The sequence below is a fragment of the Pygocentrus nattereri genome, chromosome 27 (assembly GCF_015220715.1).
Source record: "Pygocentrus nattereri isolate fPygNat1 chromosome 27, fPygNat1.pri, whole genome shotgun sequence".
Classification (NCBI taxonomy): Eukaryota; Metazoa; Chordata; class Actinopteri; order Characiformes; family Serrasalmidae; genus Pygocentrus; species Pygocentrus nattereri.
The window spans coordinates 10,945,001-10,970,154 of record NC_051237.1 but is presented as its reverse complement, the minus strand read 5'-3'; the positions used below and the strand labels follow the sequence as shown (position 1 = coordinate 10,970,154).

The 25,154-nt window shown below is 38.3% G+C and overlaps 1 protein-coding gene across 1 annotated transcript in view; it reads left to right on the top strand.

Annotated features, from left to right (window-relative positions):
• csmd3b (CUB and Sushi multiple domains 3b) overlaps nucleotides 1-25,154 on the top strand; it is a 575,187-nt gene that overhangs the window by 459,223 nt on the left and 90,810 nt on the right. The window contains 11 exon segments of the mRNA XM_037535436.1: nucleotides 1,915-2,019; nucleotides 3,528-3,646; nucleotides 3,868-3,937; nucleotides 7,226-7,342; nucleotides 9,611-9,820; nucleotides 10,767-10,955; nucleotides 12,829-13,006; nucleotides 15,244-15,389; nucleotides 20,770-20,850; nucleotides 23,477-23,590; nucleotides 24,530-24,718. Of these exon segments, the coding sequence (XP_037391333.1) occupies nucleotides 1,915-2,019; nucleotides 3,528-3,646; nucleotides 3,868-3,937; nucleotides 7,226-7,342; nucleotides 9,611-9,820; nucleotides 10,767-10,955; nucleotides 12,829-13,006; nucleotides 15,244-15,389; nucleotides 20,770-20,850; nucleotides 23,477-23,590; nucleotides 24,530-24,718 (1,518 nt within the window).

Genomic DNA, 25,154 nt, shown 5'->3' with positions numbered 1-25,154 from the left:
CAAAGTAGGATCAAGTACCGGCTAACTTGAGTGATTGTGATTTTTGCCACTGTTACGGCACTTTCAAGTGAGCCATTGACTTCCACAGTACATTTATGCCTTTCTGGCTCAATTCTCAGAAAATTAAGTACTGTTTTGTGCTAGGGTCAGAAAAACAGCCACAAGTGTTTCTGGAACTTGAGAGGAGATCCTTCTTTCTTTGTTGTCACAAAATAAGTCATTACAAATGAAAATATTGAGAGGATCCTCAGCCGACTTGATCTCATTAACTGAGTTCCACATTTCAGACACTCAAATTTTTATAGCCAGCTGAGGCCCAAGAAAGCACATCATGTTGTGTTTGGCTTGCAAATGAATTCCCCTGTCTCGCAGAGCTGCTATCGAGCAGCGTGGCACATTGCTCTGTGAACCTTTAGTTCGCAAACAAAGCAGGCAGCAGTAGAACATCGATGCCACAAGCATGGCAGACTGTAAGTATGCCCTGACCCGGTCAATGGCCTTCTAAGTACAGCAGAAGCAGGCACAATGATTAGCTGGGCCTATTGGGATCTGCACGTTTATCTGGCTGAGAGGGGCAGTGCTGGCCTCCACTATATACCGTGTCCTGGACAAGCCACGATTCCCACCGGCTTAAGACTGTGCAGGGTTAGAACAATTGGCAGTAACGGACAAGTGGACAGAGCAGAGGTAGTAAAACACACAGGGCGATCTCAGCAGATAAGTGTTTCAGTGGGAGGAAGCGTGTTGGCTACTGAGGGACAGACTTCTTCAAGTGAAGTGCTCACAGATGAACTAACTCTCTTAAGTTAGGTCACAGTAGATACTCTACTTTGAGCAGAACATTTTTGTCCTTGAGTGAATTTGTGTGATTGCAAGTCTTTGTAATGTTCTTGGAAAGTAATATTTGGACAGCAAGTTTTTCAGACATGCAAAACTCTGCAAACATCAGAAATTCCCCTTTCAGTTTCCAGTGAAAATGACCATAAACTACAAGTCAATCATTTACAATGTCAAGAAAAAAATCAGGAAACATATATTTAACAGTAAATTATATAAAGGCTTGTTTATTAGCACTTAGTATAATGTATACTAAAGTCTAAATATTAAAAAAAAACTAAAACAGGCAAAAAAATCAGCCAAAAGATAATTCACTTGCATAACTAAGAGAAAAGTTCAATCAAAAACAAAGCTTTCCAAAACTGTGATTTATAGGTATGCTTGCAGATCTATAGATGTAGAAATATAGATGTAGAGAAATTGTAACAAATATGTTAGTGGCCATCAGATAAACAGTATTTAAAGCCTTCCCCTTTAAGATATAGGCAGGGAGATAAGAAGATAACACTAGAACACTAATTAAGACTTTATGAACTAATGAGTATAACTGAGATTTTAGAGATAGAAACAATGGAAGACAAACCATATCTAGAGCCAGTAGTTACGTGTGGTGGATGATCAGTGCAATTCTGGGGATGTAAAGATATCTGTTATGTTTAGATATTACATTTATGTTTTATGTTATTTTTTTCTGTACACTGAAAAATTAGCAACTTAATAGTAATTTAGTCTGGAAATTAAATAAACGAAAGGTGGTGTCTGGCTTTGGCACACTATTATAGTAATGTGACTAAAGACCATTTGTAATGTTTGTAGCTGTTCTTTGTATTAATGACATTGTCACTGTACATATTTTGTTGTTTCCACAGTCATGTCACCAAAAATGTGTTGCTTCCCAGACAGCAATGTTGGATTGAGCAACACAGAAGTTCACCTGCTTTTGTGTGATTTGTGTCTGATATTTTAACAGCTTTGGGTTCAAAACTGAAAAAACTAATTTCCTCTTTTGCTAAGCTTTAATATGTCAAGAGAACTGACTACAAAAACTGAAGTATATTGCTACCATGTCATTTCCAGGGACCACCATTCCTCAGTTGCTGAACAGCACATCCAACAACCTTTACCTGAACTTTGTATCAGACATCAGTGTGTCGGCAGCAGGCTTCCATCTGGAGTACACAGGTATGAGCCGAGGGCAGCTTCATACCGTTCACATCCCTCCACTCCTCCCTCATTAAAGCGTGAGACTGCAGCAGAGACTGGCCTGCGAGTTCAGCACATGATGTGTGACTACTGTCACAGAATTAATACCAAGAAACAAAAAATAGAACTTGCTCTTCTTAACTATGCAAAGCACATGGGCTGCAACTTCCCCACACCGTCACACATTAATGCACCAGTGTGAGATTGTCACGCCAGTCATTTGATAGCAAATCCCTGCTGCCCTGTTGCACTTATGCATGCAAACATATTTTAATGGACATATTTACATTTCTTTCTAGATCTCGTATTTTTCTTAAAATGCTCCAGTTTCCTCTATATTCAGGTGATTTGACATGGCACGGTCAACTACTCTCCCAGAGATTCCCATTAGTAGAACATTTAAAGATGTTTTTATCACAAAATAACATGTTGTGGCAGTGACGTAGCCTACATTTTGTGACCAGTGATGAAATGCATTGCGGGAAAGTGGGACAAGCCAAGTCTCATCATTGTACCCCACATTTTGGCCAAATAATCTGTCTGGTTGCAGGTGCTATGAAAGCTATACCTGCTCTACAGGAAAACCTGCCAGGCCTCCACATTTGGATCTGCAAAATAATTATCTGATCTTATTAAGAGCACCACTGGTCAATTTTGGACATCTTCTTCGTGTCCTGAAAGCAGACAAAAGTGAATAACAATGATGATAACAATGCTAATTCTACACTTAAGAATTCCATGGATTTTTCTCAATTTTTGTTAATTTTGTCTAGGTTGTTAAGAAGTAAACAAAGTAATTCAGAGTGGTTTGATATATGGAATGAAGTGCTTAATTCTAGAGAAATTACCACATCAGAGTTCACAGTGGTTGTGATACAAGCCAGAGGATTAAAGAGTTTAACGCCACTAATAGCTCTCTGACAAAAATGTATTACTAGAAGTGTTTCTGAATATGTTGCCTGATGTCAGAGACATTGTTTCACGACATTTTCAAGGTAACGTTTTGTACTTCCAAAAAGTATAGTAGCAGTCATCTATTCAATGATTATTAAATTATTGCAAAAGTCCTTGGTAGACAAATAACTCTGACAGATTAACAGTATAAACAAATAGTGCAAATACAAAGTCAATATAAAAGTACAATTTTCAAGATACTCTTGAACATAACCATACGAAAACGGAAACTTTGTAAGTACCTCCATAATTTATGTGTTGAGCAAAGGTTATTGATGCTCATTTGATCTTTGCTTGTTTCTAGCTGATCGAGGTAAAGTTAGATTCTTATTCTGGTCTGACATGTCCATAAGCAAAAAATAACCATTGTTATGGAGGAATTTGCAGTTATTTATAAAAGTATAATGAACATCATTTTGATACAGTTTTGATGCACTTCTATGCCTCAGGTCCACTCCTCTGCTATCACTATTTGTTCTACTGTTCTGTGATTTCAGTTTCAAATTATGTGACTGTGCTTTCTGTGTCCACAGCAATCGGCCTTGATTCCTGTCCAGAGCCTCAGACCCCTACCTATGGGATTAAAGTAGGAGATCGTTACATGGTGGGGGATGTAGTTATGTTTCAGTGTGAACAAGGATATTCTTTACAGGTAAGACTTTGTCATAAGAATACAGCTGAAGGCATGATTCCAAGTTCGTGGCATTGCAATGGTATTGGTGTTTTAATATATTCCAGTGTTTTCATCTAATAAATTGTCAATTTATAGTACATTACGCATGAAATTTGATTAAATGAAAGTGGATTTACAGGATCATTTGGTGTGCATGTAATTTTATTTTTATAATGCTCCTTTTTGTTTGTGTTGTCCAGGGAAATGCCCACATCACATGTATGCCAGGACCAGTTAGGAGATGGAATTACCCTGTGCCACTCTGTCTTGGTAAGACCATTACATGTACTGGAAACACTATGGGCAAATACACGGACTAAGCCAAGTCTTTAATAATTTTCAATGGTAGAACCGTCCTTGACATTGATGGTATTTTTCAAGACTAGACTAGTCTTTTATAATTATTTTCACTGTTCCACTGATGACATTTGTGTGGTACCAAAAATCCTTTTTACATGACCAGTTTACAACCTCTCTTTGTCCCTTACAACTGAACAGGCTGTTTTTCTTATTGTGCCTTCTATAGACAGAAGTATGTAAAAAAGCTTTGTTCTGACTGGGTGTTTTATATTATGCCTCATTGAAAAATCAGGCCAGGCTTAAACACTATTTATAACTTACAAGTGAACATTTAAGGGATGATTAAATGATATTTCTTACCTAAGTAAATGACTCATCACAGCTGGAAAGGTCCATCTGAAAGGTATAACTGTTGCAGAAGTGAGTTACAGAGTGTTAGCACTCTTCTCTGTAATTAGTTAACCCCAGTAAGTTTCATGACATCACAAGAACAATTTATTGAGAACAGACTGTTATTGTGACTTAGTTTGCATATATGGACTGTATGAACTGATGAGTGTTACTTTTTGAAGGTTTGACAGTGTTTGCACACTGCATTAAACTCTAATTTCATGAAATTAAGGGATATTTGGGCCCTTTAAGGAAACTGCTCATTCTTTTTCAGCAGTGATTGATTGAGGCATGTCATGGGAACTAGTTTCAGTGTAACTTTAGGTTTGATCTGTTTTAGCTATCCATTATTCCTTCTGATTTTACTTGGGTCTTGCCCTTAAATGTAGAATGCTTCTGAGTGAGCCACCAAAAAGCACATTGATGGATGGTCTGCTGTTTATTCCTGGGGCGTTTTTTAAAAGGGAGCCCCTACTGAAACCTTCATGTCTTGGAGATTTGCTTCATTTGTCTTTCTCAGGCCAACTGCTTGAGCCCCAGCCAAGCTGAAAATCCTGAAATGCCCGGCTCAATAATTAACCGCCCAGCTGCTAACTCATATCTTTAATGAAAACACTCCCAGAACCCACTATATGACTTTTTTAACACTCATTTCCGAGTGCTTTCTGTTCAGCTTAGATAAGGGGCAGTGTCTCTGAGCTCAAGCAAGTATGAATAAATGAAAAATTACAAAAAAACTAGAAGCATATTTTTCTAAATGGCTGGCTAGGTTACATGGAATGGGTTTCAGTGACACAAACGAGGTTAATGTTACAGTTGGATATATTAGACTGGCGGAGCGCTCCATGTGGTAGGTTATCCTCTCATCATTACAGTATAATGTAAAGATGCATTACGACTATATATTTTTCATGATACATGATTTGTCAGGATATGTATTTTGTTTGTTGAAAAAGAAAAAGTAATGCCGTTTTAAAAAAAAAGCTATCAAAAACTATGGCTACAATGCTTTGTATCAGTAAACAGGACTGATTATGCTCTCTACATAGACATGCAGTTTCAAGGTGTGTTCAGAAAAGCATTGTGTGACATATTTTGGTTTATCACAATAATGATAAATACTGTTACATTGCCAAGTCTTTGCCCTAGCTTAGGTTTCCAAATGGCCCAGAGAGTTTAATTACATTTCAGAATTAGTTTAAAGTATGGAAATGATAATCCAGCTGCAGAAAATTTTGTCTGTATAATGAGCAGATGGTGTAAGAAAAGGAGCGATTTCTTTAGAGATAGGTATAAACATTTATGGAGAGTGCGCCGAGAATGAATAAATGATCAGTGACAGCTGCATCAGCTTGAAGGTGCAGGGGAGTTGGACTGGAATCATGGCAATTTTACTCACTGACTTGCCTGCCACACCTGATAGGCTGGAGTGTTAACGTGAGAACCGAGTGGTAAACAAAAATAATGAGACCGATATTCACTTTAATGGATTTGTGGTGGAAAGGGTTGCCAGGGATTCCCCTGGTGTATGTGGGATATAGCCGTTTTCACTCCATTCACTGGGCTTTTGCCAGTCTTCATGCTTTGGGTGCAGTTTTACAGCCCAAAACACAGGAAAACAACAAAGATGGCCACGTGTGTAGGTGTACTTGCGTGTCTGTCTGCTGTGAGTGCTCTGATTTCACTCACGTGGGACACTAAATGGCAGTTCTCTTTCATTGTGCCAGAGTTTTAGCTCTCAGACTGCCGCAGTAGCAAAGCTTTCTGGATAGCAGGGTCTCCCCTTGAGTCCACCTCTCTCTGTTCTGGGCTCAATGAATGCTTCTGAAAAGTTTGCCACTGATCAAGGGCATCTTGTTTATCGTCCCTGTTCCCCAGGCGCATGTTTGATTGCGCTTTGTCCTTTGTCCTGTCTGATTCCCTCTCGTTTTTGTTACTTTGAAGGTGTGCTTTCATTACTGAGATGTATGCTAACACCCTGTAACTCATCCTCTGCCACGGTTAGCCCTTTCAGCTGGAACTTTTCAGCTCTGATGGGCCCTTTATTTTGGTAGGAAATGCCATTTAAACATCCCTTAAACATTTCACTGCTTTCCTATTGGGCAAATCCTTCATTGTCACAAAGGAGACTATGCGAGTAGTTTTTGGTTCCTAGGTGCTGAGTGAAAAGCAGCAGCAAAAAAAAGTCTTTCAGATCAGAATTCAATCAAGTCTCAGTGCCTAGTCATACTTTTTTGTTCCTATTTAACACTCCTCTGCCCTGCTTTAAGGTGCTTCTGTTTTCATTGCAGGATTTGGCTCTCACCTATTTAGCATTGGGCTTACTTCAGAATAAGCAAGGTACAAAAGAAAGGAGAGCTATGCTAACGTCACAACTGGAGCAGGCTGATCTGTTAACGTGATAGATGAGCTGTAGTTTGTGTGTCAGAGGCCAGCCAGCTCTCTTTGAAGGGCTGTTATCTAACACCCTGATTCAGAAGTGTGAGGCTAGCGCTTTGTGAATCATCCTCAATTAGCTGTTAGCTTTACTATTATGCTGTATACAGTACATGACCTCAGAACCCAGTGAAGGATGGTTCTAACTTGATGAAAAGAGTTGCTAGCATTGATCTGCTGATTGAAATCAACAAGAGTTGTTTGCGTTTTTTCTTTCATGACTCATGCTGGGGTATAAAATAATCTTTCATGAATAACAGCAAAGACAAAGAACTTAACCATTAAGAAGAAAGTTCAAGAACTCCCACATGATGACAGAACTCCTTTTCATTATTTTCTAAAAATATAAATAGGACTGCCATCATATTACAGTTTTACATAGTTCAGTGCTTTCAATTTAATTAACCTATTTCTGCCTGTTTGTCTCTACAGCTCAGTGTGGGGGATCAATGACTGAAGTGAGTGGAGTGATTCTGAGCCCTGGCTACCCTGGTAACTACCCCAGTGGTCTCGACTGCACCTGGACTGTCACTTTACCTATTGGCTTTGGTATGTCTGTTTCACCTTTATGGCAATAGAGTTGGTCGATTTAACATGAGATAAACCTTTTTGATATGCAAAGGAAAGTCCAAATGTTTCAGAGTTGTAGTGTGTGCAGTACAAAGTTGTAAGTATGTACATAATATAATAAAATAAATATATCAAAATAAAAAGGAGTAAGCAGACACTTACATATAAGTTAGGGCACTTATCATTAAAAAAGACTCTGCATAATTATATACGATGTAACTAAAGTCATTCAGAGTGGATTGTAGTGATTTCTCAATTTTTCCTTGCAGTGTTGGTGAAACGAACCAGGGGTCATAGTGCCTACAGCACAAATCTAGCCATTTTATTTTCTATCCAAATGAGTGAATCTACAACCTGTGAACCCAGACATCTTCTGTGTTTTATGTGCAATGCAGATAATGGTAAAATACTGATAGGCCTGATAAAATTAAGTTTTGTAAGTTTTGTACTTTGGTACCTGTTTTGCCTTACATGCTTAAAAAAGATGGTTCTTCAAGAGTCCTTTAGTAAAGGCGATACCATAAGTCCTATATAGAACTAGGACTGGTCAATAAAACAATGACAGTAGTTATCGCAATATAACTATTCTTATTAGAAATATAACAAATGTTTGATAAATGTTAAATATAATTCTCACACTTACAGATTCTAGTAACAGCCCTGGTAGCATTACTGCAAGAAAAACAAGTTGTTTCCACACGAGGGTACACCTCAGAGTTTTTCAATATGCTTTGGCAGCTGTAAAAATAAATGCGTGTATATGTATATGTATATGTATATGTATGTATGTATGTATGTATGTATGTATATACATAATGCTGTGAAAAAGTATTTGCCCTTGACACGATTTCTTTTATTTTTGCTAATTTGTTTCAGATCATCCAATTAATTTTTATTTAAGATGGAGACGACACAAAATGCAGCTTTTAAATGACCATTCTGTGTACTGAAGATAAAGATCTATTCAAAACATATTTAACAAATGTGTAACTGCCCCTAAACCCCACCTGATTGCAGTTGTCACTGCCATCCTTGGTAGAACCAACTAAAATCAATATGCAATAACTTGTGATGAGTCTTTTACATTGCTGTGGAGAAATTTTGGCACATTCTTCTTTGCAAAATTGTTTTAATTCGACTTGATTGGAGGGTTTTCAAGTATGAACTGCCCGTTTTTGCCACAGCATGACTGTTAGATTCAAGTCAGAACTTTGACTTGGCTACTCCAAAACAGTTTGTGAAATGTTCTTCTGTTTGGCAAATTTTTGTCATGTTCTGATCATAATGAATGGTTTAAAACCAGAATTTAAGTTTTATTCACCTTTACTCAGGAGCACAATTCAGCCTTTAAACTTGAAAGAAATAACGATTTGATCTGGTTAATTTTCAGTATCGACTCATACGAAAACTTTTGTCGTGATAACATTTTTGGCCATGTCACCCAGCCCTATATTGAACCATTTCATGCTTAAATGGTTCTTTGGGTGGTGAAATGGTTCTTGTGATTGAAGGAGAATGTGTTGCATATCATTCTATATAGAACCTTTTTGAACAGTGTACTATATAACACCAAGAACTCTTGAATAAGAACAACTCTCCACCATGGAAGTATTTTTAAAAAATTAATTTTAGGCCTAAGTCTTTTCAAAACTATCATAGAACAGTATCTCGGGCATCAGACAATGTATTTGTGACCATTGTATGTAATAATTTTCTGTAAGGAAACTTTAAGAGGCATAAACTCTTTAGACATCTGGTTTTGATCACCACCACTGCAAAAAATTCAGAATCTGTAAGTTTATTTAATATGGCTTATTTCACATCAATATGAAATAATGAATGTGGTGCTCAAATGTGATATATTAGGCACTGACAGAATTGTTTAGGTATATGTAGAATTTACCTGAAATGTCTTTTTTGCAAATAATCAAAGCAGGGATAGAGTGCATTTGGAAACAAAAGCCTAGTGACAGGTAGCAGATGGGGGAATTGACTGCAGCAGAATGTTCTGTGAATGAGAACGGCTGTTACCACAACAGAACATTTAAGAACATTTGACAAAATGATGACTAAAATATTTCAGTTTTTCCAAATTTGTTTACAGTGCTACACATTTGTTATGCTTCTGCTTGTAAAAATAAAAAACAATAAAAACAATAAAAAACAACCACAAAGAAGCTGTGGTGAAGCAGCCATTAGGCTGTAATAAGTGTATGCTGTTATATTTAACTATGTTTGTTTCATCAGGGATCCACTTGCAGTTCCTGAACTTCTCTACCGAGGCCATCCATGACTATCTGGAGATCCGGAGTGGTCCGGCAGAAACCAGTACAGTGATTGACAGGTTCAGTGGGCCACAGGTGCCGGAACCTCTATTCAGCACTACTCATGAGACAAGCTTCTTTTTCCACAGCGACTACTCACAGAACAAGCCTGGATTTCACATCACCTACCAGGGTGAGACTCCTTCATGCGATTCCAGTTAGTTTACTGGAAAATACTGTATGTTTTAAGAAGGGAAGCAAGAATTTCCTAAAATGAATACATTTTTAATTGTGGTAATTAATCATTTAGTAGACATATAAACAGATTAATCCAACAATTGAAAGTGTTGTAAGAAACATCCTCACTTAATAAGACTGATCTTTCTAAAGTCATGCACTTCACACACGTTTTCTGGCATTTCATTTCATTTTAATAGCTTTCAGCAGTTAATTGTCATGCCTTGTTAATTTAAATATTTAAATGGTAAGTGTTCACATCTTTAGCGTGAACAAATGTGACATTTATTTAAGAAAGTGCACCTGATAAAGTACACATTCTAGAAAAGAGCAGGCTCTCTATTGAGCACATCCCACAGTGTTTCATCTGAAAGCTCCTAAACTGCAATACCGTGATTCACAGGAACTCAAATGCGTGTTGTAAAGCACATCGTAAATGCTGGCAGTCAAGATGTGTGACCTTTTATGTTACTAGCAGGTATTAGTTGTCATTAGGACATGAATGTTTAAACTGTGAAAGATTGTTAGCAGAAATGTAAAATACTCTTTCTATTCAACTGTGAGATTTTTCCAAATACTTTTTTCTGGCCTCTGTCCACTAGCCCAAAAGCCAAAACATCATCTTGTCTGATGTTTTCCTCCCCCAGTCCCTTTTTAACAGAGGATACAAGTTCCTGTATTAGGGCCTGCAGATGTCTGGGTAGCTTTATTTTGGTTTCGATATAAAACAGAAGCTTCTGAAAGTACTTTCTAAAAACATTTTCCTTGTAAAGAAATGCATTCTGTACTGATCATGAAGGCCAAGCTTTTTATTACTATTGCTTGGTATATTCTGCCCTGATATCTGCATGCACTCAGTAGCACTCTGTGTTATTAGGCTGTTGGTTGTTTTTCTTTTCCAGCCTATCAGCTACAGAGTTGTCCCGACCCCCGACCCTTTAGGAATGGTATCGTGATTGGCAGTGACTTCAGTGTTGGTATGACTGTGTCGTTCGAGTGCCTGCCAGGCTACTCCCTCATTGGAGAGACCTCTCTCACCTGCCTGCACGGCATCAGCCGCAACTGGAACTACCCTGTGCCACGCTGTGAAGGTGAGAATTCAGTGCTGCCCTTTCACATTCTAACATGCTGATTAAACGTCTGTAGTCTCTACTTATTAATGTTGTCCTCAGGAGGATCAGGGTCTGCTATAAAAAGAGGTCCCTGCCTCATACACGGCTTTGATGGATTTTCGAAATTGAATGACCCCAGTTTTGCGTACTTGCTGTTTTTCATATGAAACTGGTATAAAATGTAATATTATTTACTCCTTGTTTATGAAATGCCAGGCAATAGGCTGTCATAAGAGACATGCCTAAGGCTTAGATTCTATTCCTTACCTCAGTGATATTACAAAACCATCTCTTAATGCTAAATGATGGTGTGTGTCCTTAGGCCAAAAGCAATTGCCCCCTAGTTTATGAGTCAACAACATTTTCCACACCTTTAAGAGTGAAGTCATAGAAAAATCTTTGATGTGCTAGATGAGCAGAACTTTTTATTTGTAGATTTTATAGTTTAACCCTTAATTGTATGGATGTTTCACCTAGAGTTTATACATACCTTGGGTTGATAGTGACCTTGCATTTATGTCTAAAAGACATTGATCTACAAATTGCTGGGAATGTGTGGTGTGTGAAGACAATAGCAAATGAAAATATAAATTGTTATATATGGATATTTTATCATTTAGTTCTAGTAGCACCCCCATGCAGAGAATGTCCAACCTGCTAAATGTAAGTTAGTAAGTGAGTTACAAGGTAAGCCAATGAGGTGCTTCACATCTATAAATAGACTAGATAAAAAAGCAAATAGTGTCATGTTGCTAGCAATCTGAGGTACACATTTCAGGGTCGGTTGATACCAATAGTTTGGACAGTTTACAGGTTTTCTCTTACAGGTTTTGTGTCATTAGTTTTGCACTGAAGCTATAAAGCTAATATAGTCTATACTGTCATATCTACAAATGGACAAAAATATGTTGCACAGCTAAAAGGTAACTACATCAGAAATAAGCAAGTCTGTTTGAAATTCCTGCTTTAAAAGACCCCCTGCACTCAGAATGACTCGGAAAGCTTGTGGCACTCAACATGGTGATTATTAACAGAGAAGATCATGTCTTTCAGTGTAAATAGCCATTGCATCTTGCTAGTAAAGCTACAAGGGGTTAAAACTTCTCCTCATTCTGAAGATGTGCACATGTGCAGTAGCCAGAACAAGCTGAAAAACATTTCACTCCCTGTGTTATTTGAACCAAATGGTGCAAAATATTTATGCTGTTTTATCAGATATTGCAAGTGATTTCAAATGATTTTCAAACATTAATGCGGCTTTTAGTTTTTATAGATTCATAGTTCTCTCTCCATTAAAAAAGATAGGAGTCTTGAGAGGGAATAATATAATAAGCCAATAATAAGCCAAGATGTCTGTCAAGTACACAGACTTTCCTATAAGGTATGTAGTTTCGTCTATATATCAGTTTTGTCTGCTTAGTCTGTAACATGGAGATGTCATGCAGGGTAGTCGGGGAAAGGAGCGTGTTTAGAAATGGGGTGTTAACAGTTTGCATAATTCTGCATATTTATAGATCTTTGCATTCTTAATAAGTGATAAGGTCTAGTGATGCTTTTTAGTCATTATAAACAGATTTTTTTTGTTTTAAATTATATTAACTCAACACTGTTTAGGCAAATGTGTCATGGTTTAGATGTGCAACTTTCAAACTACTAACCCTTTAAGCTTTTAAATTCTATTACTTGTTAGCTACATTAGCTTAATAGCTTAAGTGCAAAACTTTGGGCACCAAACATGTTTCTATAGTTCAAATATATTTGTGGCTATGAAGATAATTGTGTACATTCTTTACTTAATCATTGCTTAAATGGGCATCAGTAATAGCTGTGTATTTTTCCTGGCCCCTAATAGCTCTGTGTGGAGGAAACATCACAGCTATGAACGGCACCATTTTCTCCCCTGGCCATCCAGCTGAGTACCCCAACTTCCAAGACTGCGTGTGGAGTGTGAGGGTGCCCCCTGGGAATGGCATCTATATCAACTTCACTGTCCTCAGCACTGAGCCCATCTATGACTACATCACGGTGTGGTAAGAGCTCATGTGCATGTCATGAATATGTAATGGCGTACTTATTAGGGAATCAATTAATATTCATCAGCCTGTGATCAATAGCAAGTGGCACCGTCAGAGTAGGTCTCTGTGCTAATAACACTAGAGAGAAGTAGGTCAAGTCTGCTGAGAGATTTGACTGATTATGTGGCTAAAAGAGTTAATCGACTTCCAGCCTGGAGGAGGAGCAGGTCCCTGGTGACCTGCAGAACTTCCTTGAAAAGAGTAAACTCTCTGTAGAGCACATCCAACATTTCACCTTTAAAAGCCCCAAAGCCACTCTCTCATGTGTCTTAGAAGGGGAAATATATGTTCAAAAGCACATCTCCAATCATATAAGCTGGGATGTTGTACACTGTGATTTTGTATCAGTTAACAAGAGGACACAGCCTGTATAAAGTTTTGTTCAAGTTAGTTAATAGAAACATTAAGCACTGCAACTGTTTAACTGTGAGATTTCTCCAAAGGATATGAATAGCTTGAGATTTTCTTCCATTTATCTGCTGTTGCCTTTATAATAAGAGATTCGGATTCTGTATTGCTGAATTCAGTTGGGCAGAGCTTTCATTTGCATTAAACATAAAAAACAAAAAAAAAACTGAAGCACTTATAAAATTGGTGTTCCTGAAAGTACTGGTATGAAGCTCTGCTCTCCATTTTGTTTTGCATTAGAATGTGCAGAGGCTTTAATTAAACAAGTGTTTAAATCTTCTCATTCCCCATCTCATTTGCATTCCCTTCTCCTATGAGCTTTGTCTCTTTCTTACCCTTTAGGAAAAAGCTTCGCCAATTAGGTGTACTTCTGACTTATTACTATAGCTACCATTTTTGTCTCTTCATGGCAAAATAGCTCATTGGTTTGCTGCTTTAGTCATGCAGATCTGTAGATAACACCAAAGAAGGAAAAACTACATTCCAAGGATTTTTTTTTGTGCCAGTAGCAAGACAACAGTAATGAGCAGTGATTAAAAAACAATGATGCACTTACAGAAGGCAGAACAATGATCTAGTCAATACAATTCCCAGGCTTTTTTGAATTCGATTGTAATGCAAATCTCTTCTCTTTGCATGTAGAGCGGTATTATTTTTGTATATGTCACCTGTGGCAATAATGGTAGGTAAGAATGGTGGCATCATTAGATTTGGCTGACAGATTCAAAGTTGTATGCAGCTGGCTGGTTTAAAGAGTCATTCTTTAATCAAGTAATTGTCCTTCACAGCACTTTGTTATTGCTGTTGCGTAGGATATGTAATAATGTACTGAATGAAGCCCAGCATGACTGTCAGTAATTAATGTCGACCGTATATTCTTGCACCAAAGGTCCCTTTTGTTTGAGAGTAATTCCAGAGGGTCCTTTTATTTATTAATGAGATCTGCACACTCTCCACTACCAACCCCCTTAAATAATACATTTTCAGCAAGGCTAAGGACTGCATATTTTAGGTTTTTATTTATTTTGTATCATCTTGATTGTATTTTTATTGTTTGTTTTAGCTTCAGAACACTTCATACAGTTCAGAAAGCCAAGTGACACTGTGCAGTATTCCCACACACACTCTGTATTCTTCACTGTTCAGCTCTTTCAGTGTACCGCATCAGCTCCTCAGTGTGCTGCACCTACTGACCACCTCATGTGTTAGAGGTGACCTAGATGAAACAGTGTCTGCGAGCTCATTAGTCCAGTCAAACGGTACATGGACAAAACACAGCCGCTTCCACACTAGAGGTTTTCTGCTGCGCTTGCTTAATATAGAGACAGCACACACATGGGGTACCTGACCCAAACCAGACCGCCTCCAGCTTCAGGTCAGGTTAGGCCTAATTTTTACACTTATCAGTCATGTTCAGATGTTACATCATGGTTAAAAGGCATTTTTCTCTGAACCCTCATGCATGCAGTCTCATGCATCACAAGGCCATTAGGCCATTTTATTTCTTCCATATGATTATTAGCTGGTGTAGAAAATTGCAAGCTGATAACAAACCCTCAAAACAAATACATATACAGGCGAACTGATTTAGCCCAACCAAAATCTGTTCCAGATGAGTTTGCTGCAGGTCTCTCTCCTTTTGTTCAGTAGCTAACAAGCTTGGACCTTACTTATATTTTCAGACTGAGAGAGAAAAAGTGAGGAAGTTTAAAAATATTTGTTTGCATTTTTTCATGTCGTTTATTCTATTTTTTCAACCACACTTTTGCTTGTAACCATGACAGGGATGGTCCAGACCAGAGTTCTCCACAGATTGGTCAGTTCAGTGGGAATACAGCTCTGGAGTCAGTCTACAGCACCTCCAACCAGATCCTCATCAAGTTCCACAGCGACTTCAGTGGCAGCGGCTTCTTTGTCCTGAGTTATCATGGTGAGAGATTCAAATCAAAACATCTCTTTACTTTTTACTTTTACTGTCATCTGTTCTTTTTCCCAGGTTTTTAGAAACGTGTCATTTACACCACCCATCAAAAAATGGTGATACCTTGCCTTCTTTTGATCTTTCTTGAGTAATGTTTGGTTTTTACTGTTTGTTTTACTTTTAATAAAAGGGCTTGTTAACATAAATTAAAAACTGAAAAACTGCCCTCATTGGTATGAAGAGTAGCTCTTACCTAAAGTAGTGGTCCCCAGTCCAATCCTCAGGTCTCCTAACACAGTCCACATTTTTCCATGTTGCCAGTTGGGTGGAGGAAAATGTAAATTTTCTGAGAACCATTTTGAGAACCACTCATTTCAGTAAAACATACTGTTATTGGCCGAAATAATACTTTGACAGTAATGGGGGCTGTCAAACAGTTTTAAAAAAATAGTGTGTGTAGTTGATAATGATCAGCCACACTTGTTTTATTTGCTCAAATTCAAAAGAAAGATTTTTTTTATGATCTAAAGAAACATATTTTCTATTTAAAACAAATGCATTTTGTTATAGCTACAAAAGTGGACAAAATAAGCTTCATTAGAATGTATTTATTTTCAGTGATTCAGTAACTATTTTCAGAATGTTCATGAAATTAATGTGAATGCACATTCCAGTCTTTATCACTGACAGTCAGTGAGAGTAACAAGACTGCGTGTTCAAACTTCTTCATCACTGTAACTTTCTCATTCTCATTTTGCTATGTTGTGTTTTGTTTTAAGGGACCTCTAGCTTTTCTGTTGCTTTTGTTAGTAATTGTGCATTGATTTATCCATAGTTCTTTAATGAGCATTGTCCAGCGTAGTCTGCTGAAGGTGTCTTCCAGTGCTACCATTACTGATATTACTGATATTGCCAGAACAAGGCTGTATTTTGCTTGTAAGTGATACTTACTGAACTGACTCAGCATTCTTTAGCGACTGACAAATTCAACAGGCCAACAGCTGGAAATGATTACTTATCAAGAGAGCAATCAGTAGAATCTGCTATTTAAAAGCTGTATTTTGAATTAGAGCACAACAGCAAGAATGTGAAGTTACAGCGTGACAGCTGGGCTTTTGGCTGTTTAGGCTGGAATTATAGGCGGTAGGAAAACAGCAGTAAAAAAAAAAGTGGCGTTAATAACATCACATTAGCTCACTAATTTGACACCATTTCACAGATTTGTTTTCCAAATTATTGTTAAAGCATGTATTGAAAAGCTTTCACCTAAAATGTGGTTTCAACCGTCAAAGTTGTCCCAAAAAATCATACATGTGATATTGTTTTACTCAAAGTAAACCTGGGTAGTGTTAAACATGGTAAGTTATTGCAAACCAATAAAGAAAAAAATGCTAATTTTTATTAGAAATGTTTGGAAAAGCTAGGTTGCTGATAGGAAGTCAAGTTATCATGTATGGTTAGTCTGAGATGTCCCACACAGCCACATAAACAGCAGCACTCGAAATCGGGCACAGCGTGCATCTACACTGATTATATTGACATAAACTGATTAGGCAGCTGAGCAAGAGGTTGAACTGATCTGTGTCTGCCCGTGTTCATGATTTGCGACATGCGCCTGTATCGATCCTGGGCCCGTGGCAGCCGTCCGCCACAACTAACGAGTCTGACGCTTGGAGAGGGGAATTGGATTAAGTGGCATTCTCGTTGTTTAGACACACCACCGTGCACTTCAGACACATAGTAGACAGGTTTGCATTTTCACACTGTCTGTTTTCACTGCGTATGTGACTTATTGTCATTAATTTCTTCTTAAGTGCTGTAAACTGTGCTGTTTTTTAACCTAAACCCAGTAATTTATTCTCTGTGGAATAGCTCCAAGTTGGAGATTAGTGAATACAGTCTACGGATTCTATTTTGTGATTATACGTGTAAAACAAAGAGAAGGCAGTGTCTATATAGAAATCTGACCTAGGAATTCCTTGCTTCCTCATAAGGAGTTAAGCTTTTATTCTCTTTGATTCACAGTAAATGGGACATCACGTTAAAACACAGATAAAACAGACAGATTTTGTTTTATAAGACAACACTTATTAAGGTCAATTATGAGACATTACCAGTCTCTGTGCTTAGATATTTATAAGTATGTTGTCTAATCAGATCACAACTACTACACCCATCTGTACATCAAAAATTGTGTACCTCCAGTGTGTACCAAATGAGCTTAGAAGAAAATCTACAGAATATGATCAAGAGCACCAAATGCATTTTGGAATACACTTCCACGCGCATTGGGTTCCACGCGCATTGGCTCAAAGGACATTAGAGGAACTCCTCATCATCCAAAGCACAGCCGACACCCTGCTTTAATGACTCGGTTCCACGGCTTTATTCTCGACGAGACTTGTCACAATTGGAAGAAGCATTGCAAGAATAAGCAAGCAGATCTACTTTTCTTTTGCGTTTCCCCTCCTGAGCTCTTGGGCTGTGATTAGAGAGGGAAACGAAGGGGCTCTTGTGGAGACTAATGGGGAACTTCAGTGCCGTGGCTGTGAATCAGAAGCTCCGCCTTGGCTCGCCAGGCTGCCCCTTTTCTTGCGCTTCCACATTCCTCCCCCACTTCGGGGAATAGAAGCAAGCCTCATCGTTCGCAGGCAGGTTGGGCGGAAGGCTCATGCTAAGTGGGCCTCAATAGTTAATTAGCGTTGTTTCAGACTGAGCGTCTGGAGCCTAAACTTGGCTCTCCATTAGCCAAGGCGAGACAAATGCTGGCGTCCTCCAGCTCCTCTCCTTCCGCTGCTCATGTCCTCTACATCTCCAGTAACTGCTGCTTAAGCCTCTAGATCTCCATCTTAATCAGCCTGATGCTTCCACAATTACAGCTCTCTGCACAGAACCTCAAATCAGCTTGAGGTCCCGCTCATGGAATCCATAGACACCAGAATAATTAATGCTCCAATTAAGTTGTTTTGCACTTATGGTAATTAACATAAACAGTCATTGTTATCTATGTATAGCATGTGAAATGCTGTGATGTAATAATTGCAGTATATATTTCTGTTGCCTACACATTCTTTGGAGAACAAAATATTGAATTAATTCTATTATTTACTCATTATGTATTTAGGTTTTTGTCATGTGCTTTTAGCCATTGTGATGTGCTAAAAGTGTTACTGTCAGGGAATGGTTTCCACTGTACTACCTTTGCTGCACCCAAGCTCCACCCAGTATTGACTTTGCCCCACCCTGGTTTGGAAACATAATCTTTAGCTATACTTCTGAGTGGATAAATTGCATCCGATCAGCATGGAAACAGCGAAGTTGATCAATTTACAACAAATTCAACCACAACAGAAAAAAAACATTGGCAGTAACAGTAAAATCTTATGTTTGAGACTGTAATGTGAAATGTAACCAAGCATGTAATTTAATGTAATCTAAGTTTTTCCTGTTTTCCAGCTTTCAAAGGCATGTAGAGCTGCTATAAGTAGTATTAATCACACTTAAGAATCCTTTCTGTTTTAACACTTGCAGCTGAAGCCAAGAACAGTTGAGCACAATCCTTTACTCTTCTAGATGAAGATGAAATTGCCAAGCACACCAACAAAAAGTTCACAAATATGTAAAATAGGGTGATATGTGGATGTGTTGATTGATTCTGTACATGATCCTCTGTAAGCGTAGACATGTACACGAGTAGATACATAGAACACTGCAGTGCGTCATTTCATAACAGTCAATAAATTAAACTAACAGCATAGTAGCTAATTAGCCAAAGTAGATGTTGAAGATTGACAGATAATGACTAAAAAGAGCATTAAATCATTAATTGTGGTTTTCATAAACTGTTCTGAGCAGATGGGACATGAACTAGAACTAGAAACATAAATTCAGCTGGTTCTTGTGTGCATCATGTGGGTGTTTTTTTTTTGGATGGGCAAAGGTAAAACACCCTTATAAAGCAAAGGCTTCTTTACTTTTCAGCATCTTGGTTAAATAAGTGTCAGGATTAGTACAAAATCCTCTTGAACCAGCTCTTAGTACTGAATTTATCACCCTTGCACCAACCTGTACCGCTGCTGGCCTGGCCTTATTCTTCATCTTTGTTATTGTTTTTAGTTTGTAACCTTGTGTGCTTTATAGCCCCTTCCTGTTATCAATAGTTTTACCTCTGTCAATTGTGTGTATAATGTGCATGTTGTTTTCATGTTTGCTATGAAGTCTCATCTTGGAATTCCTAGCCGTTCCTAATTTTCCCATGTCTCCTGTGAGTTCCTGATATTTTCCTAGTTTCCTGTTTTTGACCTTTTCTGAATGGTTCTTTGCTTTCATGAATATTGATAAGCCTACAGTAGTCTTGTCTGACTGTCCTCTGCTGTAGATGATTACTGTCTGATGTGTGGGGGAAGATGGAGGACAGCATCCTCCTTAAGAACAATGGGCCTCATTCACCAATATCGTTTTTCTTAAATTGGTTCTTGAGAAAGTTCCCAAGAAAAAGTCTACGTCAGATTCATGTGTCTTAAACTGCAGAATTGTTTGCACCTTTGTGCTCTTGAGTGAGCATAGATTCCATTCTTACCTAAGAGCAAATCCCAAACTAAAGAACATTGGTGAATGTCAGAATCTTTGGGAAAACGGCATAAATGGGTTTTAAGAAGAAGTTTTTTCTTAAGAATGGTTGGTGAAGGAGGCTCAATGTCCATTTACCGTACACCAAATTTGTTTATAAATTGAGCAATGACAGAATAATACAAGTGCGTATACCAACACACAGAAATGAATTACAGCAGCAACAAATGCTGTCTTCCCCTGTTTTACCCTACTGGGAATACCTAAATAAAGTCACTCAGCATTGATGTCCTACCAAATTCTCCAGGGTGACACTGAAAAGTCCTCTGTGATTTGGATTACTAATGCATATGTTGGTGTGGGTGTGTCTTAGACCTTAGCCTGTTAATAGTAGACATGTTGTGTGGTAAAGTCACTGCTCACTGTCTCTGTGCTGCATAGCATTCTGATAGTCCTCCTGCCATACGTCGGAGTGTCACCGTATTTAATCACATCATTAGCTGCCTCTGCAGGTTCCCCTGTCATTAGCTCTGCCTCAGTGCCAGCTCAGCGTGGCCCCCACTTCACCTTGCACAACAGCCTCATGCAAATGACCAGCTTAGGAAACTGCAGTGACGAGGGTGCAAGACAGTTACATTTCTACATGACAATTTACCCTCCTCATTTTTAACTCCTTCTATTCCTGTGGGCCCTTTTTGACACTCAAGATAAATCAACAGTCATTTTAAGCTTTTGCAGATGGGGTTCTCGGGCTGCATGCTGTGTGCTCAGTCTCTGAAAAGCTTTGTGGTTCTTCATCATCACTTTGCTTCATCCACAGCTTACCAGTTGCGAGTCTGCCAGGCGCCGCCAGAAGTGGGCAATGCAGACGCCCTAATGGAGGATAATGAGTTTGAGATTGGTAGGAGTCTTTTTCTTCTTTCAACACAAAAATGATTTTGGAAAAAAAGGGCTCAGGGCTTTTTTCACCTGGCAAACCTGCAGAGTCACAGATCAGACACTGACAGCCTATGATTTAACACAATTCAAATGACAGTATACATTTTTTAGCATTAAGGATCCATAAATAAAGGGTTATGTGTGATGCATTGTCAGTCAGTGCACCATCTGGTTTGATATCATTCTGTCAAGTAACCTGTTTTCAAATATTCAAAGCACCTGTGAGAGAATGATGCTGTCAGTTTGTTCAATTCATTTGCATCCTCTACCTACAGTAGTTATACGTTTGGACACATAATCGTAAAGACATTTTGATATAACAGTTTGGGGTCAAAGGCTTTCTAAGACAATAATATCAATAATATCAATAACATGAATAGCATTTGTTCCTGTCTATTAATAAGTAGAGATAAGCCTCAGTGTGTGGATAAGTTTTATGTATTATGTAGGTCTAATGTATTTTTTGTTCCAAACAAGAATTTAATGTATTTTTTCCAAGGCTGACTTAATTAATTTAAATCTCAAACATTCATCAGTTATTTAGTTATATCTGTTTAGGATTCAGAAGCTTTGGGTTCTGCATTTAGATAGGGCAGTTGTTCTGTTGTTAATTGTTAATATATGAAAAATGTTTAAAATAAAAAAAATTTTGCTGGTTTAGTTGAACACATAAATTCATGCCTACGAGTACAAAAAACTACTTTCCACCACTTTCCAAATCACTAAAAGAGGACAGATGCATCAGAAATCACGTGTGGGAGCAATTTAAATGATCAGATTTAAGAAAAATAAATAAGTTTAACGAAGCATCACAAATATGTAAGTATACTGATCCTTACCTGAGGTCACACAACCACTGAACCATGAGGAACTGTCAGCGCTTTTTTTCTCCTTTTCTTTTCTAATTGAACAGTTTTACAGCAGTTTTTAAACTTCACAGTAGATCGCTTTATTACATCAAAACCATAATCAAAAGCTTTTACCACTGTATCAGACTGTATTTGACTGAATGTTTATAGTTTATTCTTCACTTGCACAAAATAAAAAAAAAAAGACTTGCATTTTGACAAACATAAGATGCACATTCAGCAGGGTGGACTTACACGTTGACTAAAATGGCGGTGTGTCTAATTCATTAGACTTCAAATATAATTGTTTTTAAAGGCAATTTTGAGTATTTGAGTACTTATTCTGAAATAGCAAGTTTTACAGCCTATGAAATGCAGCTCATGTCAGCTCTATTTCTTTTCAGTTATCACACCAACAAGTAGCTTTCAGTAGCCAGCAAGTTTTCAGCATATGCGGAACTGCTTTAAGCCTCTTGAAAGAGTTCCCAGTTTTCTCAAGAAGCTGTTTGAAAGAATGCCAAGAGTGTACTGCATAAAGACAAATAGTTTTTAACTATGTAAAATAATAGCTTAGATTTGTTTAACATTTTTTTCTCACAGCTTGATTAATGTCTTCACTGTTACTCAAGAATGAAAATGTAAAGCTGCCAGTCCTCCTTGTAAGCTCCTGCTCACGTGTTTGGAGGTCATAGTACAACATGATATGTGTTCAGGTGTTTTTGGTTGGAAACTAAATAGAAAAATCTTTTTGGTTTTCTCTTGTTGTTTTGTCATCAGAGAGTTGCATCACAGGAACAATATGAAGAGCTGAAGGTGTTTTTATCCAGACTTGGATCACATTGGATTTGTTTTTCATCATAGTCTTTTAGCATGTGGATAAGAGCACAGGGACAGTAGCTTGCAGTGTTTACATGTGGCTGCTGAATTAATGAAATACAACAAGTTTACAATACAAATATCAGCAGCCACCATGACTTTTTAATGACATGCCCCTGACTCAAAAAGCAATTTTTCAAATTTTACAAAGAAATTTTACAAATAATCACAGCATTGAGGTGGTGTTCATATGCACTCATCATGTAATCGCAATATTTCTGACAGGAGAACCCTTCAATGAATAAGTGTATGCAAAATTTGTGCTCATCCAGTAACTGGTACTGTAGGATTGACTGCTGTGATTCACATAACTCCAGCCTTGTGTGTTCTACCCTGTGTGGGTAGAGGTAAATTCATAGCACAAGAACAGTCCTTATGCACTACTGGTGAAGTATCGGGATTGGATGGTGACTGGTGAGGTAGAAAGTGGGCCATTACAGTAAGCGAGATGGATTCACCTTGCCCATTGTCCAGACACCAGCCTGGCCATGTGCGCTGTTCCGCATAGAAACGCCCCCATACATCATCCCACTCATGCTCGCCAGTTGCTGACATCTGATTATTTTTAGATTGGAAGGCATGGATGATGAAGGCAATGAAAAAGATTCATGATCTTCAATGTGGAATTTTTTTAATCATGACGGCAGTGCATTAGAGAGTGGCGCGTAAAGAGTCATCGTGACCGACGCTGCTTTACAGCTCAATTATCAACTTTTCAAACCTAAATGAAAAAATATATGCCACCTCTGTATCTGCAGCATCTGTCTCTATTAAGACTGTGTAGGTTAGCTGTCCTTCTTAATTAAACAGTAGCTTAATCATCACATATTCTCTCCCTTTTCACCCTCACTCTCTCTGTTTTAGGTGATATTATCCGTTATCGCTGTCACCCCGGGTTTACTCTGGTGGGGAGTGAGATTCTTACTTGCAGGCTGGGTGAGAGGCTGCAGATGGATGGCCCTCCTCCATCCTGCCAAGGTAAGCTGATGAACACTCTTCATACCATCAAAGAAAACCTTCAGTTCACTCACTCGCTCTCTAAAGTACAGTAATTTAAGGATCTAATGGTGTAGACGTTCAGAATATCATATAGCATTATACCGCAGATGTAATTACATGTATGAGAAAGCGTTAACCTTTTAGCCTACAATCCTGGTGAATTTCTCAGAACTATAACTTGAGGTTTTAAAGATGCACAGGATTCATGGATGGTGCAACAGATCAATGTAAAAATAAAGCATGATCAAAGGCAGCATTCGTTTAGTATATAGAGCAACTCGTCAGGCTGAAGGCTGTCAGGCCTTGTCATGTTTTCTCCACTCCATTTTGGAGGCGTTGTGCGACACGGCTCTCACTGAGTTTATTGGCTCAAACAGCTGCTGCCATTAATCTTTTATGGCCCACTGTTTCCCCTCATGAGGGAGCCCTCACTTTGTGAGAGCTTGTCCTCTGCTCAGATTTGTGAGAGTGCCTGCAAACGGTGAGCTCACTTTGTTAGCTCAATCATTTGCTTTGCCCATTAAGGCAGAATTTGTAAGTGGGGTAAACAAAGGGAGACAAAGTGAAATGATTTGTGTGAAAAACTTGCTTGAAAAAAATGTCCTGTTACTAAACAAGTCTAGACTGATGTGTCTTGGATCTCGTTGAAAACCACTCATATTAAAATTTTATTCTTTCACTACAGAAGATCTATAGAAACTTTGACATATAATATTTTACATTTTTTTCACATTACATGAACAGGCGTGAAGTTTTTCATTCTCCTGTAAACTTACTGATCCAGAGATAGGTCTCATGTATAGTTATTATATCTATAAAATCTAATAATAATAAATAACAAAAGTTGTTGTTTTGAGGTTTTGAGACAGATGTAAAAGCTCTGTATTTATGAGTGTTCCTCTTCTGTTGCTGTGTCAGTGCAATGTCCTGCTCATGACGTGCGCTTTGACTCGACGGGGGTGATCCTGAGTCCTGGCTATCCGGACAGCTACCCCAACCTGCAGATGTGCTCGTGGAGCATCAATGTGGAAAAGGGCTATAACATCACCCTGCACTTTGAGTTCTTTCAGACAGAGAAGGAATATGACAATCTGGAAGTCTTTGATGGTAAATATATTTTCATCTTTAATCTGCCCAAGTTCAGCCACGTCACCCCACTGCTGCGCTCCCTCACTGGCTCCCTGTAGCTGCACGCATCAGATTTAAAACCCTAATGCTTGCCTACAAAGCCAAAAATGTACAAGCCCCTACTTAATTGATGGCAATGGTGAAATCTCGAATTGTACCACGAGCCCTTCGAGCTTCGAGTACAGCTCGGCTTGACCCGCCATCCTTCAAAGCGCACGGAAGACAAGCGTCTAGAATGTTCTCTGTACTGGCACCCAGGTGGTGGAATGAACTCCCCCTGGCTGTCCGCACAGCAGAGTCTCTTGCTGTCTTCAAACGTAGACTGAAGACTCATCTCTTTACACAGCACTTAAATGAGCACTGAATTATAAGCTGCACTTATATATATTTTATTGTACTGGACTCTGTATTGTAG